This window comes from Juglans regia, chromosome 10, assembly GCF_001411555.2.
Source record: "Juglans regia cultivar Chandler chromosome 10, Walnut 2.0, whole genome shotgun sequence".
NCBI lineage: Eukaryota > Viridiplantae > Streptophyta > Magnoliopsida > Fagales > Juglandaceae > Juglans > Juglans regia.
The window spans coordinates 9,614,716-9,632,644 of NC_049910.1; the positions used below are offsets into that span (position 1 = coordinate 9,614,716).

General features: G+C 35.5%; 1 protein-coding gene across 1 annotated transcript; it reads left to right on the forward strand.

Moving 5' to 3' along the window:
* The first annotated feature begins 12,762 nt into the window (after positions 1-12,762).
* On the forward strand, positions 12,763-15,977 carry LOC108981372 (probable trehalose-phosphate phosphatase H). Its single transcript, XM_018952494.2, has 11 exons — positions 12,763-13,357; positions 13,476-13,616; positions 13,717-13,788; positions 13,929-14,021; positions 14,170-14,229; positions 14,352-14,453; positions 14,629-14,706; positions 14,818-14,887; positions 15,409-15,479; positions 15,674-15,766; positions 15,915-15,977. Exons 1-11 carry the CDS (start codon positions 13,073-13,075, stop codon positions 15,975-15,977), a joined length of 1,128 nt encoding a protein of 375 aa, XP_018808039.1. The 5' UTR covers positions 12,763-13,072.
* Positions 15,978-17,929: the final 1,952 nt, after the last annotated feature.

Consider the following 17,929-nt stretch of genomic DNA (forward strand, 5'->3'; position numbering starts at 1 on the left):
ATTGAAGAGACACATTTCATGACAACAACAATCCACCTTTGATCAAATCCCATATTCTCCATAACAGACCTTAGAAATGATCGTTCAATTTTGTCATAAGTTTTGCTCATGTCTAGTTTAAGAGCCATGAATCCTTCCTTTCTTTTCATACAAGTCTTCATAGTATGCATAGATTCATATGCAACAATGACATTGTCAGTTATAAGTCTGCTTGGCACAAATGCACTATGAGTGGGTGAGATAATTGTAGGGAGGATAGCTTTTACCTATTAGCCAAAGAGTTTGCAATGACCTTGTATAAGACATTGCAGAGACTAATGGGTTCGAATTCTGTTACCTGGAGAGGAGACTTGGATTTAGGGATAAGGGCAATAAAGGTTTCATTCAAGCTTTCAGACCATTTGCCTTTATTCAGAACTTCAAGCACAACAACACTAAAAGCAGGGCCAACTACATCCAAATGTTTTTGATAAAACACTGCAGGGAAGCCGTTAGGACTAGGGCTCCCCAAAGGATTCATACTAAAAATGGCTTCTTTAATCTCTTCTGCAGTGAACTTCCTAGTAAGACTTGCATTAATCTCTTCTGTAACTGTGGTCTTGAAGGATTCCAGACAAGAATCAATACATGTAGGCTTGGTAGACTCAAGTAAGCTCTTAAAATACCTCTAAAACATGTCATTGATCTCCTCAGGTACTTTAGTCACCTGGCCATCTGCATTGGTTATCTGTTGTATCCTTTTGGCCTTCTTCTTTGATTGGAACAATTGTGAAAGAGTTTTTTATTCCTATCCCCATCCTTGAGCCATGTTTGTTTAGCCCTTTTTTGCTTCCACTTTGTAGGTTCCTCTTCAAGTAAACAGTCAATTTCCTTTTGCAGCCTTTTAATGTCATTATGTCATTATTCAAATGACCCTCATTTAGCTCATGTAGCATACTCGACATTTCACACTATGATTTGATCAATTTGCCTTTGTCTTGGTGCATCTCTTTACTCCCTTGTTTGAGTCTACTTTGACAAGTCTTCAAATCTGTAGTAGCAGCTTCTATTCTACTCGAAGAGCTTGTGCTAGCCTGCCATGCACTCTGCAGGTGAATTCGATCTACTTTATTAGACTCGGTGGCTTCAAATCTAAATATTCTTTCTTTGTTACTAGGTGAAGTTTGGATCTGTAAAGAAGTCAGGAGCGGGTTGTTGTCATAATAGTTTGTAGTTAAGTTGTGCACTGAGTGATCTCCAAACTTGTTGATCCATGCTGAGTTACCAAAGGCTCTATCAAGCCTTTCCTTAGTAAAGGTTTCACCATCTTTATTATTCTTCCAAGTGAACTTATCACCAAGATAACCAAGATCATGCAGCTCACATATCTCTATAGCAGATTTGAAACTCCCTAGCAAATTGGAAACTCTCCATCTGTCTGGTGGGTTTTGTGGCAGCTCCAAACTTCTCAAATTGCTTCAGTATCTCATTAAAGTGTCCTACACAAAGCCAAGACATGTTAACTTGGGGCTTTAGTTCCTGAAGCAGCATCCAACTCTCCATCCTCTTTGCAATTTCAGGATTACCATAAAAACAAGTGAGTAGCCATTTCCCCCCATCTGTAAGACAAGTTATCCACACTGAAATGTGCCAATTAGTATATGATTCCAGTTCCACCACCACATTAGCCTTCAATAACAAGGTTAACCCCCCCCCCCCCCCAACCTCTACTATTAATCACAAAACTACTGTCAAAGCCAATTTTGTTCTTGATTCTCTCCACCTTATCTTTGTTGCACTTAGTCTCCATAAGAAAGACCAGTTGTGGGCACTTAGATATCACCAGTTGGTGAAGCTCATGAGCTGTTCAAGAATTCCCAAGCCTTCGGCAATTCCAACTTAGATAATTCATTGTTAATGGTGGGGCTACAAAGCAACCTCCACCAATTCAACATGAGTTAAGCTCCTTACAGGTGTGTGCTAAGCTTTAAGTTTCTTACACACAGGAGTATTCAACAAATTCCCTTTGCTGATGACCACTGATCTCTTATTACCCTTTCCAAGTGGGGTGTTTTTACACTTTCTACATTGAGCATTGTATCTACTCCTAGCTTTCATTTTCCACGTGGACACCCTACTAGGTTTTGTAGAAGAGTTTTGTAATCTTGGATGAACAAAATCATAATGCAGATCAGCATGGATATTTAAAAGAGGTGTACTGGGTAAAGAATGAGAATCAGAATTTCTGATCTCTAGCTCCATTACCAAAGGAATATCATCCCTAACTTCCTTATTAAAGGAATCTTGCACATTATATAGAGGAGATGTTTGACTTATAAGATTTTGGTTACTGGCAGCCAAGTAAGGCAAGTCATCCTTGTCTTTAGCCAAGAATTGTTCCTTCTGAGACTCAATGCCATGATAATCACCATTATCTCCTCCAACTTCTTTTGATTGCGCCTGATTTTCGTAAAAAATATTCTCCTTTCCTTTCTCAGTGGTCCTACTGCTCCTTTCATTGGAATCCCCATACTGTCAACAACCTTGGCTGTTGGAATCCATAGTGCCACCATACTTCTTGGCCATAGAACTCACATTGATAACTAGCGTTGCACGCAACTACTGACCATAATGTTCTTGGTTCTGGTCATCCAACTTCAGTTTAGTGCACTTCCTATCTTTATGATTCAAAATGCCACACTTGAAACAGAAATTTGGCAACCTTTCGTACTTAAATTGAATTAACATTTGCTTGCCTCCAATGCTTAAAAGATGTCCTCGAATCAAAGGCTTTGATATATCCATTTCAACTCGAATTCTGAGAAATCTTCCTCATCCTCTGCCTTCTTGACCCACCTCCACTTTGAGAACCTTTACCATGCATGAGCCAACACCTTGGCCAAGTTCCTATGTCATCGCAGCGAAAGGAAGATTGTGTAACTGCACCCAAAATGGTTCAAGCTTAAATTGTACTTCGTTTGGTGACAGGTTCCCATCAAAGTGCTGGAGACTAATCAGATGCTTGTCAAATGACCAAGGATGGCCATGCATTACTTTTTCTTTATTTGATTGGTTTTGGAACTCCCCCAGAAACCTGCTATCATCCAAGTCACGAAAACTTACTCATCCTTCTGAGTACCAAACCTTAGCCATCATTGATCTAAAAGCTTACTTGTTTGCATTTTTATCATTAACAAGTAAAGCAAGAAGACAATTGTCACCTTTTATATCTGAGTGTATGACAACCTTTTCTTCCTACAGAACAATCTCTTCTTTTTCTTCCTTAGTCAACGATAATCCCTTCCACATTCTTGTTATTTCCTTAGCCATAACTTGCCTCTTCAGACTATTATTGTCTACCTCGTTTGCATTCAAAACTCATCTTAATCCATCTCAGCTCATTTCATCTCATCATTACAACTTTATCAAATTCACACACAAGATATAATAAACAATTCAATTTTTTCAAATCTCAAAACAACTTTCTCAAATTCCCACATAAAATATAATAAATAATTCAACATTTATTCTACTATTCACAAACCATCTTAACCCATTTCAACTCATCTTAACTCATTTCTGAATACAAATCACTTTAAGAAACAACTATTTTGTTAGAGCAAAACGCCTACACCCCACCCTTCTGAGAATGAGAGGACGAAAAAGTTTGTTTGAATTCCTCGTAATTGCTAAATTAAAGTTTACAAATGATGCGTTATTTAATCACATAATATTTTCCCTAAAATCTATGGTTTTAAATAATCAGAATTAAAAAGGAAACTGTTAGTTTGCCTCTTGGATTTGCCGTTGGATTTGACCACTAGTACATTTTTTTTTTCTATTTTTTTTAAATAAATGTTTAAAAAAATTACTACTAATAAATTTGTATCTTTACAGAAAAATGTTTAAAGATGTTTAAACAGGATTTAAATACACAAAAGGAATAGCGAACTAGCAGTTGCGCTCAATAGTAAGAGCTGGGTAGTCGACTAGTGATCGAAATTAAAAACAGAAAAAAAAATGGAGACCCCATAAATATTTATGTTCCGTTCTTATATTTTTTTTAGTTTAGAAGTCTGCCTTCGTGACGTTGCAACCCATGTGCTAATTAATATAAGATTAATAAAAAAAAAGGCTTAATTATTAAGCAAGAAAAAGAAAGATCAAAGAAGAATCAAAGTGATTCAAATACAAAACACCTAGCTACGATTAAGGCTGTAAATGATCAATCAGTCTTTTCGATAGCTTGCTCGATATCTGCTCAGTTAAACTCAAATCAAACTCGATTCGTAAAAAAAAAAACTCGCTCGTGATAGTAGATACCCAGTCAATTAGCAAATGATACATATCCGGCTAAACTAGATTCGACTTGCCTAAATCTCGTTAAGGCCCGCTCGTTTATGCTCGAGTTGACTCATTAACTCGCCTTGATTAAAACTCAATCATACATTTATAAATGTGTATATATACATACATACATACACACACACACATATATATATATATTAGTTAATAATATAAGTATAAGAGGTTTTATAATTAAATACATAGTATGTAATCTAATTATAAATGCCTATATATTGAATGTACCTTTTAGCTGTTTTATAATTTGTATAATAGTTAGTCAATAAGGTTTAATAAATTCATATACTAGTATATATGAACCATATAATCAAATGTCGATCTATACTATCATATTATCTATATGTATTAAAACTTTATGTAGGTATATAATATATGGTTATTATGGGCAAATATAAACTAGTTGCATATTAATTATATATAAATTTTTAATTTTTTCAAATTCTATAAAGGGTTTACTTGTTAGTTGTAAGAATTTCATTAAATTTTTTATTTTTTATTTATCTAATTTCTTAATTATTAGATTTTATTCGAAAACAAACAAATAAACAACACTGGCTCGGCTCGACTTGACTTGAGCTCTTCTTTTATCGAGCTCGAGTTGAAAACTTAGCTTACGGAGTTGAGCTTGAACAAAGATTGGAAAAAAATTACAGACTCGGGCTCGAGTTTTTTGAGTCGAATTGGGCTCGACAATCCAAAGAACGGCTTGACTCATCTCAATTGCAACCCTAGCAACGACAAATCACTCTCACAGTGTCACCAGAACCACAAGTTTCAAATACTTGCACCTCGAAATACAAGAAATAATTTGAAACTAAACACTCTTGAGTTAGCATGCGTTTAGTCATTTAAAATATTTAGAATATTTGTGAATAGTAGCGAAATTATTTAAGTTTAGATGTTTTATTGAGTTTTAGGGAAGTTGAGATAAAATTCAATAAAATTAAAAAAATTTTGAATATTATTTTTTATTTAAAATTTGAAGATTTTGTATTGGTTTTATCTTTTAATTAAAAATTTTAAAAAATTCTAACGATTAAATGAAAAAATTATAAGATTTGAAATTAAAAAATATTTATATTTGAGAAATTTTTGAAAATAAAATATCTAAAAATATCTCACAATATATATATATATATTTTCTTGGCAATATCTCACAATACTTGCCAAACTAGTCCTAATACTCCACAAACAATTCAACGAAATTTATTGGAAACTCCTGTAGTAAAACTAGGACAACAGCATGAGCTCACCAAACTTTAAAGTTAAAAATTGAATAAAATTAGGACAACTAGCCTACCCCAACAAACAATGTAAAAGCAAGTAAATGTGTCAGTTATCGGGTGCTTATTCCAAACATGTGGGCTGGATCTAGACCCACACATCATTGTAAGGTTTGCAGGAAATGCACCACGTGTACTCAATTCACAACTAGTATCATATGAGAAGGAGAAAAAAGAGGTGGGATATCCTAAATATGCCATGGCACACTTGTGGTGTCGGGACGTCCCTACGTACTGAGGTATAGAAATGGAGATACCTAGGGGTAGGGGTGGCAATTCGTGGTCGCGGGTCGCGGGTCGTATTCGTATCGTGTTTAGTTATGTATATTCGACTATATGGCTTAACCCGAACCCGATCCATTAAGCTAAACGTGTTAAATCTTCAAATCCTTACAATACCCAATTAAATAGCGAGTCATGTCGTGTCACCCGTTTAATAATTAATTAGAAATTGATCAACACGATGTGACTCATTTCAATCCGTTTCATATAAATGGGTTGAACAAATCTGAATAATCCATTTATATTTATTAGTAGACACAATATAAAAAAACAATTAAACTACGCACTAACAAAAAAATCAATATTGTTCAGATTTTAAGTTATAATAAAATCAATATTAGAATCCCATTAAACAAATATAAGAATAGGTTCAAAATTACAATTTCAATAATAAAATTAAAAGTATATTGAGAAGTACTAATATTACAATCCAAGAATAATGATGAAAACAACAAAAACAATGGGGAACGACCAAACCAATGGTCAACCATACCGGTTTACAATCCGAATAGGATTGACTGCATTAAATGTGATGTCAAAAGCCTGTACCAATGGTCGAGGTGTCCTAGACACACCCGACCACCCCATTTTCTTCCTTTTGCAGGTTTAGGATACAGTTCAAAGTTGGTGGTTACAAAACACGTCTTAACAGTTGACGCTGTCTATGAGATCATTTTCTTGTTATCAAACATCATTATTGTGCCTTCCATATGCCAGCTACGACGCGTTCCTAAGCAACACTTGAATAGGAAACTACATTGAGGAACATGGAAGGGAAATTTGTAGATTGTAGCAATGCGTGAAGAAAATGGCCTTGGACATGGAGGCCCTTTGACTGGAAAACAAGGTGCTCAAATGGAGAAATGCTAAGTTCGAAGAAGGTGCTGAGCAAAGCTGGACTGAGCGGGAGGATGAGGAATCACAAAATGTAGGCACCGCCCAAAGACAAAGAATGGAAAAGGATGAGCAACGAGTTATGCAGCCTTATAGGCAAATAGGAGGAAATGGCAAAGAGAATAGGGGGATCATCCTCCGTGGATCAGCTGCTCAGTAGCATAGACCTCCCCTACAGTGCCAAATTGATGGTATTCTCGCTTTTGCTGAAGTCCAAAGCCCTCTAAATAGAGATGTACGACAGGTTGCAGGTCTCTGTCGAACAGCTCGAGACGTTTAAGACCCACGTGCCGAGCAATCCCTTGAAGTTGAATGGCTCTGCCTGGCCACGGTTTGGAGCCCTTCGACCGAGAACCATCCATAGTTTTTAGGAATTAGGTCGACAATTCCTAACTCAATAGCTGAAAGAAAAGCTGGTCGGTTGCCTATCTGCTCACGGTGAAACAATGTGAGGAAGAAAGCTTGAAGGCATATTTGGATTGGTTCAACATAGAGCGAATGACCACGGATGATTAAGACGAGAAGATCACTCTGGCGATGCTCTTGGGCGGCTTCTGGTCCAACAAGGCAGAAATAGCACGGAAGATCCAAGCCACCTTGCGGGATTTTAGGGACTGAGCTCACAACTTTGTTAACACTGAAGAAACCTTCAGAACCCTCATCACCCCAAGATGCGTACGAGTAGAGTAGTTGGTGAGCAGATCCAAACGGGGCGCTAGTACAAAAATCCATGAGAAGGAACCCAAGCTAAAGAAGGGGCAGCATGAGAAAAGAAGCAACGATGCAGTGCCTGTTGGAAGCCATACTCAAGCATGCATGTGTAAACATAGAACAAGGAGTGACTACAGGAAGTCAACATCCACGACCAGAGGGCTTGCAAATACTACACCTATCACAATTTGGAGGGCCACAGGACCGAAGTTTTCACCAGTTAAGGAAGAAGATGGCGGAGATCCGAGAAGAAATCTGAGGACATTTGGGCACCCACTGCTTGTCACCCCCTAGGCGAGCAATTGGAGAAAGGCGGGAACCCAGGCGACAGGATCATCGAAGTGAGAGCCCGATGAGGAGGAATTTGAGGATCATCGACATCCGCTCGAGCAAATCCTAGACAAATTGTTTGCTCAACACTCACACAGCAATCAGCTCGAGCGAATGATAGTCAAATTGTTTGCTCGACACCTTGCTTGAACGAATGTTCGTAAACTAGGGTTCTTGCACCGTTAAGTATAAATACACACGTTTTTGCATAGTATTGAAGAGTGTTGCGGCCATTTTTTTTTTTTTTAAAAAAGATGGTACCCCAAGTTTATTGATAGCCCTCACTTGTGGTAGAGGAAAATCGAGATTACAACCAGACACTTGAGGGCTACAAATAATCATAAGGCCCAAACCCAGGCATCAAAAAACTTAAATCATAAAACCACAATACAAAATAAACCAAAAGAAACACTACAACCAAAGCAAAAGAAACATAAACAACTTGCAAAAACAATAGTGTTGCGGCCATAATAGAGCGAAAAGAGACAAACTCATTTTGTGAGATTCGAAAAGCTCATTGGGTGTATTGGGACTTTTCGGATTGATGAGTGAATTGTGATTTCTCTCCTGTACTCCATTCTTGTGGCAGTGAATTCTTCGAGATCGACTTCATCAGTGGACGTAGGCTTGTTCAAGCCGAACCATGTAAATCTTGGTGTTCTTTGTGTGATTTTCAAATTTTCTTTTGTTTGATTCCGCTATTATACTTCAAATTAGTCGTTAGATATCCAGTTAATCCCAACATATTCAATGACATCGTGTGCATGTAGGGTCAGAACCTAGGACCCTTCAAAATTGGAGACTATCTCCATTTCAAGACAACTAAAGATGTTCCTTAGGCATGACCAACTCAGGAGATGCCCTTGATTTAGTGGGCAAGTCTCACTCGTCTAGTGAACTCTAGTCTCACTAGATCAAACAAAGATCAACAAAGACAAACAATTAACTTAGCCATTTTTCATGTTATCGAGCATACCATTTTAGATGAGCAAAGACAAACAATAATATTATATATATATATATATATATATATTCAACAAATTAGACATCTCAAAAAAACCACAAAAGTTTTAAACCCTAAAATTCAAACAAACTGTCAAGACTCAAACCAACCCTAGATAATTCGCATCTAATTTCTAATCAAGTCAAAAGAGAGAAGCATTGATAGAGAGTACAGTGGTACACTGCGAAGGTCAAAGGGCATCATGGCTCATGGCGTCATGGCGTCATGGCGGAAAGCTAGGCGGGAAGCAAGACGGTGACAAAGAGATTCTCGGATTCAGAGTGAGGGAGAAAAAAAGAGAGAAGGGAAAGTGAGGGAGGGAGAAAATGGTCCATCATGTTTTACCCCTCATAAACTTAAACGGCTTCGTTCCACGTTAAATTGAACAACACTCTTTCATTCAATTACAGAAGCACAGTGCAACCCGCATGATCTAAAACAATGTCATTTTACATTTAAAAAAAAAAACAAAACAAATAGTCGAAGTAGATGTCAGACATAATCAGAGTTACGGAGTTGTTGCTCAGTCCTATCCCTTATCCTATATTGGTAGGGGTGCAATTAATAAGATAGATGAGTGAGATTCTATTGGAATGGTGGCTTGATTTCTGATTAATGATAAAAATTGTTGATTTGTACATAATTAAATGGCTTTGTTGAGCAGGTTATACATGTTAGATAGGAATTTATGTTACAAATTAGCAGTTGTTATGTGAGTGGGAAGATAGGGGCATTTTGGGTTTAAAGTGATTGAATTGGGCTAGGTCTTATGAGTTTGATAAATATGTACTGGTTTTAGGCTCAAAGTCACGTGCAAGTAGGTTACATACTAAAGAATTTGACACAGCCCAACCCAGTACACATCTGCTAAGCTGAAGCAAAATTGATGATGAAGGGAGAATAAGTTGAAGGTTTTGGACGTCAGCAAGGAAGGGAGAAAATATGTTACGCTAGCGGGACAAGATCATGTGTGTGAGAAGAGGGAGAAAGGAGGAAAAATGGGTGATATATCAAAAGCCAGGGCCATTCTGGTGGGGGATTCACTAGTTTTTTTTTTTTTTTCAATTTTCATCTTTTCTTCAATTTCGCTACCTTTACTTTCTGCTATGGTTGTTCTAGAGTTTGATTTGAATTCTTAAAGACCATGGAAAGCTAAGCTTTCAGCCTGAGCTGCGGGTTATGGATTCTTTTGTTTCAAACTACTGATTAAAGAAATTTTGGCATGGTAAATTTCATTCTATTGTTTTGCAAGTTGATTTTTTAGAAAAGTAAAGCCAAAGACTCTTATTTTTGTTCTACTGTTGACGCAAGGCACAACAGAATCTTGGTAATCTTTTCAAGGTTTCTCATGGTTGGTGATTCATGGTAAATTCATTTGCATTCTAAAGATACTTAGGATTGGCGAAATCTGGGTTTAATTCCTTCATTTTTCGATTGTTAATGCCTGGAATGGATTGACAATTGAGTAATAGAATCAGAAGAATCAATCAGAGTTTGGAAAAGGAGGAGACATACCCATAGTCTAGGTGTTTGTTACATTGCTTCATAGGTGTTGATTTTCTGCTGCTTCTAATTTCTTACATCTATTTTATTGATATTTATTTTTTTCACTTCTTTTTATTCGACAAGCAACCAAAGAATCACTTCTACTTAATTTTCAACCTCTTTCACCCAAACTCAAAACCATCCTCTTCATTAGTATATACCACATCAGTACGTAAACATTTTCTTTGTTATTCTCTCCTTAGATGTATAAACAGCTCTTTTACAATCAAAATCTTCACAAAACACAACTCATTACATTTCTACTCCACATGAATATCATTGTTCTTGTGGAAATAACCTTGGATTTATCCTTGTATACAACATGACTGCTTCTATACTTGAAGGTAATATTTGCAACTCATCAATTTCTTGTTGAAAACGCTATTCTAGAGACTTGGATTGACTATGGCTTGACCTTGGCTCGAGCGAATCCTAAACAGATTGTTCACTCGACATTCACTCAATAGCCTGGTCGAGCTTACCCTAGGCATATTGTTTGCTCGACACTGGCTCAATAGTCAACTCGAGCGAACGCTAGGAAGATTGTTCATTCAACACCTCGCTCGAGCGAATATTTGTAAACTAGGGTTCTTACGCCATTAAATATAAATACACACATTTTTGCAAAACATTGAAGAGTGTTGAGGCCAGAATAGAGAGAAAAGATAGAGAACTCATTTTGTGAGATTTTGAGAGTTCATTAGATGTATTGGAGCTTTTGGGATTGAGGACTGATTTGTGATTTCTCTCTTATACTCCATTTTTGTGATAGTAAATTTCTTGAGACCGACTCAACTAATGGATGTAGGCTTGTTCAAAGTGAACCACGTAAATCTTGATTTTTTTGTATTATTTTCAAATTTTCTTTTGTTTGCTTCTGTTATTATACTTCAAATTAGCCGCTAGATATCCAGTTAATCCCAACAGATTCAATGACATTGTGCGTGTAGGGTGGGGAACCTAGGACCCTTCATCATTGGATACTATCTCCATTTTAAGACAACCAAAGATGTTCCTTAGGCATGACCAACTTAGGAGATGCCCTTGATTCAGTGGGCACGTCTCACTCGACTCTCTTAATTGGCAGGTTAATAACAAGAGACTTGCACCAACTTATTTTATATAATTATAAATTATTTAAAGTATTTATGTAAATATAAAATGGGAATATTAATTATTAATTATAATAAAAATGATCTAATTGTTAGTCCAAAGAAGCAAAACCAATATTTGGTGAAGAAGCAAAGCAGCAAGGCAGCTCTATTACTATATGCCTGCAAGGCAGCAAGTATTTCACCTGGAGATCCATGGCATTTGTTCTGGGACAAAACATTTAGGCCCTTTAGATTTGGAAATGGTTTTAACTTATTTCATATTATCTTATCATTATAATTTTTTTAAATTCTTGTACAAAATATAATAAATAATTTAATTTTTTCAAATCTCAAAATAATAATAATAATATTAAAAAATAATATTCTAATAATATTTTAATAATATTTTATTCAACTTTCATCTAAAATCATCACATCTCATTATCCAAACGAGACCTTAATTAAAATAGAATCTGTACTAGCAACTGAAGATAGTTAAAATGTTTTTTTACCCTTGCATCTTTGGGGAGTTATTCGTTAGGATTCTTAGGATTTGAATCATTTGATTTGGTCCATAATTAAATATTTATACAAGTTGACCATGTAGTTCTAAGCTCAAGACTTTGGACTGTGATCGATTGTATGAAAGGTATCATTATAATAGACATTATAGTTGCTGTGTAGACATTATAATTATTGTGTTTATCTACTATTTTGGACACAAACAAAGCAAATTATGCTCTGTTTATCTACTAATTAATAGTTGCAGCGTTATATTATGAGCAAGGTACGTTATTTTTAATTTATAAAATAATGAAAAAAGCTATTCTTCGGAGTACCGCTGGATTTTTTTATTTTTATTTTTATTTTTTTTATTTAAACATTAAATTAGTATTCTTTAATAATATGTGAGTTTTTAAAAAATATATTTTAAAAAGACATGTAAAAAAAACCAGCGGGAGCCCAGCGGGATCCCGAGCCATACTGTAATGCGTTGAACACAATAATTTTATTTAATATAAAATTATACCGATGACTCCTTCAGCGTGTCGAGGTGACGGGCGAAGATGACGTGGGACCCAACACGGGGTGGACCTTCCACAATTTCTGCGGGTGTAATATAGTCTGGGTCCCACTTAAGAATATTATTTTTTTATTATTTTTTATTTTTTGGTAGGGGCATCGATCGATCTTGTCTGTTTGTGTGCTGTCACAGCTATAAAATGGGCCATGCTGGGGGTACGTTTCTCTTGCACCCATAGTTTTGCACTCTCCCTCCTCCCTTTCACATTTGCTTCCTGCTCGCAGACTGTCTCTGTTCATACCTCTCCTTCCCAGCTCTCTCCTTCTGCTTTTCTTATAACTCATATTCAAAGCACGAGTGCTCTGTACTCTTCATATTACCTAACTATTACTCTGTCTCGTACTCTGTTTTCCTCTTATCTCGGATTTGAAGTTGTTTTTACTCTTCAAAATCCATAATTGCTTCTCCAATCTGTTTTCTGTATTCATAGTCTTGGTTTGGTCCTCTTTCGAAGAGAGAGAAATAGTACTGGATTGGCCAAAAGTCCTAAAAAGCAGTAAAGATGATGAAAGAGAATGTTCTAGCCGCTGGTACCAAATCTCGTGTCAACCTAGCAATTACTATGGCCACGTCGGAACCGTCCATTTTCACAGCAGGAAAGGCCGGTGGATACATTTCCATTTCAAGGCCAAAGAAGATTCTGGAGAACCTTGATATCAATGGGGACAACCTCGATATCAATGGGGAAGGAAGATTATGCTCTTGGGTTGACTCAATGAGAGCTTCTTCTCCTACCCGTATCGGAGCCACTCCTTCTTTGGCCGACCTTGACCAGAGTTCTTGGATTGTGAGTCATAACATTTCTCAAAGAAAAGAGCTTTTTTCTTTTCGTTCCTCATTTTGGTGGTTGTGTCAGGTTTCCGAATGATGAATCTGATATTTGCTGTATTGTTGTTCAAAAACAGGATCACCATCCATCGGCCTTGGACATGTTTGAGCAAATCATTGATGCCTCAAAGGGAAAGAAGATAGTAATGTTTCTGGACTATGACGGCACACTCTCTCCGATAGTCGACGACCCAGACCGAGCTTTCATGTCTGATGCGGTTCGTTCTTCTGAGCTTCCTCGCTCAAATCATCTTAATTTTACCTGTCCGCAACTTTCCAAAGTTATTAAACTTGGTCTTCTTTCTTCGTACAACTCAGATGAGAAAGACGGTGAGAAAACTTGCGACCTGTTTTCCCACTGCCATTGTGAGTGGGAGGTGCAGAGATAAGGTACACTTTTCAAGTTGTTTGATTATTTTATTTTCTTCTTGGCACACTATTTCGATTGTTAAGTTTTAAATTACTTTTTGTTCTAAAGATAATTCGATAGCTTTTGAGTTTATAGAGCATTGTTGTTGTATAATCTGTAGATCTATAGCTTCGTACGGTTAGCAGAGTTGTACTATGCCGGAAGCCATGGCATGGACATTAAAGGACCGGCAAAAGGCTCCAAATACAAGAAGGTGAGTGAGCCAAAGCTATTTTTGTACTTCCTCTGATATCTTATAATCTCCATACTTTTTGTCCAAATAAGGAGAACGAAAAAAAAGAAGAATATGCCGATTGAAGTTTTCTAACAACTTTCATTAGTTTCATCTTTACGATCTACAGGGTAGTGGTCGTGGCGTTCAGTTCCAAGCCGCGCGTAAATTTCTTCCGATGATCGACGAGGTTTATTTTCTTTGCATATGTGATTATATTTATAAGTTGGATATATTGGCCATGGGTATAGCAAGCGCACAAAGAACAGAATCAAGAGGAGTTAGCTGATCATTTCAAACATGAATTCTCAGGTTTACAAGAAGTTGGTGGAGAAAACTAAAGCAACTCCGGGGGCTCAAGTGGAGCACAACAAGTTCTGTGTCTCTGTTCATTTTCGACGTGTTGAGGAAAAGGTATATATATATATATATACATACATACATATATATATATATATATATATATATATTACGAAAGTCACAATCACAACCAGTAGTATTATTGCCGTGGTTGTTTTTAGTACGTACATGTTCTGTCTACGTACGTACGCACATGATCATCTTACTTAATATGAGCATGAAAATACAGAAATGGAATGAACTAGCCCAACAAGTTAGATCAGTTCTGAAAGAGTACCCAAAGCTTCGACTTACTCAAGGAAGAAAGGTACGTACGACAGCTGGCTCTGATAATGACCTTAAAATCTTACTAAATGAATTAGTCTGTCGATCGATCTCCCTAGCTTCTAAAGATTATGGTTTTTGCATAATAATACAGGTATTAGAAATCCGTCCTACCATAGAATGGGACAAGGGGAAGGCTCTCGAATTTTTGCTAGAGTCTCTTGGTAAGTTTTAATTTCAACTATGAAAATTAAATACCTAAAAAAAAGGCCTCCATTTATTTTCATCTTTTTAAGACCTCATTTATTTTCACAATCATTCACGTCTCATCTAAATATTATAAATTTTTAAAATTTTCACACAAAATAAAAAAGTTATTTAACTTTTTTAATTTCTAATATAAAAATAATATTAAAAAATATATTATAACAATATTTTATTTAATTTTTAACTTTCATCTCAACCCATCTCATCTCATATCATATCAACTTTTAGATTACTTTATATTATTTATATAAATTAAACGGGATGTTTACTTCTACACCATTTACATCTCATCACATATATTTTATTTAATTTTTAATTTTTATTTCGTCTCATTTTATCTTTTAGATTACTTTATATCAAATATATAAAGTAAACGCCCCGTTTACTTCCGCACCGGTTACATCTATCAAATATATATCACTTCTATTTTTTGACACTAGTAGCTATAATATATAATAAAGTAATCTTCTTTTTATAGGATTTGCCAATAGTACGAATGTGTTTCCTGTTTACATCGGAGACGATCGGACAGATGAAGACGCATTCAAGGTATCCAATGTGTTTTAGGTCATATTAAATATATATGTATATATATAATATGTATACACAGATACACACACAGATCATATATATATATATATATATACACACATACATGACGTATGTATGTGTGTATGTTGCTCTGAAAGTCGATCGTACGCATTCAATGGCAGACTAATGTTCTAAAGTTTTCCTGTCCATAGATATTAATAGAGAAAGGACAAGGTTTTGGCATTCTTGTCTCCAAGTTCCCAAAAGAAACGAGTGCATCTTATTCGTTACGAGAACCAGACGAGGCAAGTACTGGCCAATACGTGTATTTGAATGTATTTTGATTAAAAACATGAAAACGAACGAACGTCGTTCAAAACTTTTTGCATGCATGCCTGCCGATGCTGGGATATGACTAATCAATATCAATTACTTTTCAATTTTTTTTTACAGGTTATGGACTTTTTGAAACGCTTGGTCCAATGGAAACGACCGTCACTACGAGCACAGTTGTAAGGTGTAAAGTAATAAGAATATGAAAATATCGCCATCTTTTAATATGTATATATATATATATAGATATAATATATATATATAAGAAGTGATGGCCATTAGAGATGTGAAATAATATTTGTAAGTCATTTTTCCCCTAATATCTGAGCAAACGTTAAAAAAAATTTATTAATATGTACTAATTTGCTATGAGTGGTGCAACACAGTTACCGACAAATTAATTCTATCGAGAATTTGTTTCGATAATATCATTTGGTCTTTTTTTTCATACATTTTTTTTTTATATTTTTAAATAAATAAAAAATCATAACGTTATTAAAAAATTACTTCCTACAAAAAATATCAAGCATTTAGTTTAAAAAAAATATCAAACCCACTATCAGGACATGTCATCGGGACACCAAGCTTGCTATAGTACTCGCTTTTGATGGAACTACTTAGCTGATCCAAATTTAATGCCCCTCTTGATAGAACAGATAAGCCGGTCCATAATTCAATATTCCCTGCAGCTTAATTTCAGCTCTTCAAATGTAATTTTCAATATTAATTAGTTGCCTTTGTTAAAAGTTGGTATTATTTTATCAAAAAACAAAATTGGTGAAATGTTGAGAAGTTTCATGGTCTGTTTGTTAACACAATCATTTTCAAGTATTTTAAAAAATTCTCAAATAATTTTTTTTTTCAAACATCATTTAAACACAATATGGTTGAAAATGTTTTGAACTGTAACTGGTGATGAGGACCACGGTAAGGGCATTCAGATAAAAGTTGTCAATCAAAGCAGGCATCTATTGTCATTGCTTCAGCAATCTCTTATCTTCCACTATGGTTGTCGAGAGAGAGATTGAGTCCCCGTTTTGATGTTGTTGAGTTAAATTAAGATGAGTTGAATTCTTTATTAATAATAGTGAGTTGAGATGGTAGAATAGATTTTATAGTCCACATAAGATGAATTTAAATGTGTTTAGATGTTAAGATGAGTGTAGAAGTATTTATGGGAACTTGAAAAATGTTGTAAGTCCCGTGTATAAAGAGGTGTACATTATATAGAGTTGAAAAAGGTTATGAGTCCCACGTGTAAAGATGTTTTGAGTTGAGATGAGTTTAGTGATTTGAGAGTTGAGTGTTTGGATATTAAATTCAGCTTAAAATTAAACAACTTAGTTCAAATTCCAAATAGGCCCTAAGGGAAGGTTTGGATAGTGAGTTCAGTTGAGATGAAATGAAAATTAAATGTTGAATAAAATATTATTAGACACTAAAATAGAAACACTCTTTAGGGACGAAATTTTTCATCCCAAATTATAGTCATTTCATCCCAAAAGATATCTTTTGTGACAAATTTGAAGGAAACCGTTCAAATGAAAAAAAAATTTGTCACTATTGAAATTCGTCCCAGAATATCGTTCGAACGGTTACAATTTTACGTTCGAACTGGATTAGTTTGTTTGAACGATTACAAAATACATTCAAACAATAATAAATTTTATACCCATTCGAACGATATAAATATAGATTTCCGTTCGAACGTATTAACTAACCGTTTGAACGGTCTTGCATATATAAGTTGTCGCGGATGGTCATTTTCACGGACGTCGAACCACTCACAAAACGTCATTTTCTCCAACATAACCCTCCATCTCTGTCGTTTAAAGTCGTTGTTGCCGTCGTGAACAGTATGCAGTTGAAGCCTCTTCCTCTAAGCATCAGTATGCTATTTTTCTAACAATTTTACTGTTTAAATTTAAGTTTTTGATGGATTATTTATTTAAATTAGGATAAAACAATTTATCCAGCAATACTCACCGTAGATTTGCTTAAATTCATTGTAGAAAGGTTTATTTAAGTCTCTTTGTATTACTTTGTTGAAAAATCTATGGAATCGAAGGATTCCATAGATTTTAATAGCTGAGTCGACTCAGTGTTGTCGCTGAGTTCCATTCGCATACAGTTCA